This window comes from Elephantulus edwardii, unplaced genomic scaffold, assembly GCF_000299155.1.
Source record: "Elephantulus edwardii isolate Elephantulus edwardi_28Jun2011 unplaced genomic scaffold, EleEdw1.0 scaffold00058, whole genome shotgun sequence".
Taxonomy (NCBI): Eukaryota; Metazoa; Chordata; class Mammalia; order Macroscelidea; family Macroscelididae; genus Elephantulus; species Elephantulus edwardii.
This window is the reverse complement of record NW_006399808.1, coordinates 3,337,855-3,339,776: the sequence shown is the minus strand read 5'-3', so window position 1 is coordinate 3,339,776 and position 1,922 is coordinate 3,337,855. Positions and strand designations below refer to the sequence as shown.

The 1,922-nt window shown below is 45.7% G+C and overlaps 1 protein-coding gene and 1 pseudogene across 1 annotated transcript in view; both read right to left on the bottom strand.

Moving 5' to 3' along the window:
• Nucleotides 1–539: 539 nt before the first annotated feature.
• Nucleotides 540–1,130, bottom strand: LOC102848665 (annotated as a pseudogene).
• A 113-nt stretch (nucleotides 1,131–1,243) lies between these two features.
• POLR3A (polymerase (RNA) III (DNA directed) polypeptide A, 155kDa) overlaps nucleotides 1,244–1,922 on the bottom strand; it is a 96,736-nt gene continuing 96,057 nt past the window's right edge. Inside the window, exon 28 of the mRNA XM_006887560.1 lies at nucleotides 1,244–1,345. Coding sequence (XP_006887622.1) covers nucleotides 1,244–1,345 — 102 coding nt within the window. The remainder of the gene's footprint in view (nucleotides 1,346–1,922) is intronic.

Genomic DNA, 1,922 nt, shown 5'->3' with positions numbered 1-1,922 from the left:
AGGTTTTCCAGGATATTGGGAAGACTGTTTATGTTGTGGATTAGGACTTCTAGTGTTGTTCCTAGCTTTTCTGTAATGAAGTTTTTAGTCCTTGGTTTTAGTCCTAGGTCCATGATCCACCTTGAGTTGGTTTTTGTGTATGGAGTGAGGTGTGGGTCTTGCTTGAGTCTTTTGTGTATGGAGTGAGGTGTGGGTCTTGCTTGAGTCTTTTGCAGATATTTTTCCAATTTTGCCAATACCATTTGTTAAAAAGGTTGTCGTTTCCCCACTTTCTTAATTTCTTAATTCCTTTAAGTAGAATCACGTAATATTTGCCATTTTGTGTGTGACACAATTCACATAGTCTAATGTTTTCAAGGCTCAACTCAATGATATCATGTAGCAGAACTTCTTGTCTTTTCATGCCTACAGTCCACTGTATCTATGCACAACATTTGTTTATCCATGTACATCAGTTATTTCCATCCTCAGGAAATTGGTGTTTTATTTTTGGTTTTTTGGCAGATGGCGGAATAAGTTAATTCTTATATACAGAAAAATCAGTATATACATCGGCCCAGTTTGGTGGTGAGTTCTTTGGCCTTGGCCTTCTCCAGCTTGGCGATGCAGGCCATTGACTTGTGCCCTAGGACGTTGCCTCCCCAGTGGCAGTAGTTCTCATCATATCTGTCATTTTAGTTGATCCTGATTGCTTCTACCACCTCCGCCAGAGCTCCTTTACTTCGGGGTTCACCCGTGTGAAGGCAACAGTGGTGCAGGTCTTCCGGTGGACGAGGTGGCCCAGCCTGGCCTTGCCCTTGATGATGCAGTAGGGAATGCCCATCTTCCGACACAAAGCCGGCCGGAAGACCACCAGCTCTATGGGGTCCACATCGTGTGCGATCACCACCAGTTGGGCCCTCTTGTTCTCCACTCTGGTGATTGTATTCACCCCAGCACGTAAGATGGGGAGTCTCTTGGTGGGGGTGTCTCCTTTGCCAGCAGCCTTCTCAGCCTGGGTCTGCAGCCTCTGCTTCTTCTCCTTCTTGGTCTCTGGTCAGTACTTGTGGGCCAGCTTCAGCAGCTGAGTAGCTGTCTGGCGGTCCAAGGCCTGGGTAAACTGGTTAATGGTGGATGGTACCTTGAGTCATTTGTAGAGGATTGGTCTCTGCCGCTGCAGTCAGATGTAGTGGGGCCATTTGACAAAGTGAGTAAGGTCCATTTTGGGTTGGATGTCCTGCCCAATGCCAAAGTTTTTGGGTCTTTATTCAAACAGGGGATTAACCACCTTCTTGATCTCCTGCTTCTTGACCACGGCAGGCGCCGGGGCCACCTTCTTCCCATTGGCTTTCTTTCCCTTTGGTATCTTGGGCAGATGGTCATCCTCAGGAAATTGTGAATAATGCATCAACAATGGCCTACAAGTCTTTGTTTACATCCTTGTTTTGAAGTCTTTCGGGTGTACACTCAGGATCGGAATTGCTGAAGCATGTGGTAATTTTGAGTTTAACTTTCTGAGGAAATCTCAAATTATTTTTCAATGGGTACATCTCTACCATTATACATCCCCACCAGTGGCACAGGAGGATTTCAACTTCTCCACGTCTTTCCTCACCATCATGTGTCTTCCATGTTCCTGATAATACACATCATCCTGCTCATTGCTGTCCAGTTGAAACTGACTCATAACTGCCCTTCCAGTGGGTTTCTGAGGCTGTAAGTCCCAGGAATAAATGAACTTGAACTACCAGAGAGGCTTGGCCTTTGGATTAGTGGTACAGCTCTCTACACACCACACCACAAGAGCTCCTAGTGAGTGGGAAATGGTATCAGAAACAGAAGGTTCCACTTCACCGAAGACGACATTCAGATGGCTAACAAGCACATGAAGAAATGCTCAAAATCCCTAGCCCTAAGAGAGATGCAAATTAAAACAACTATGA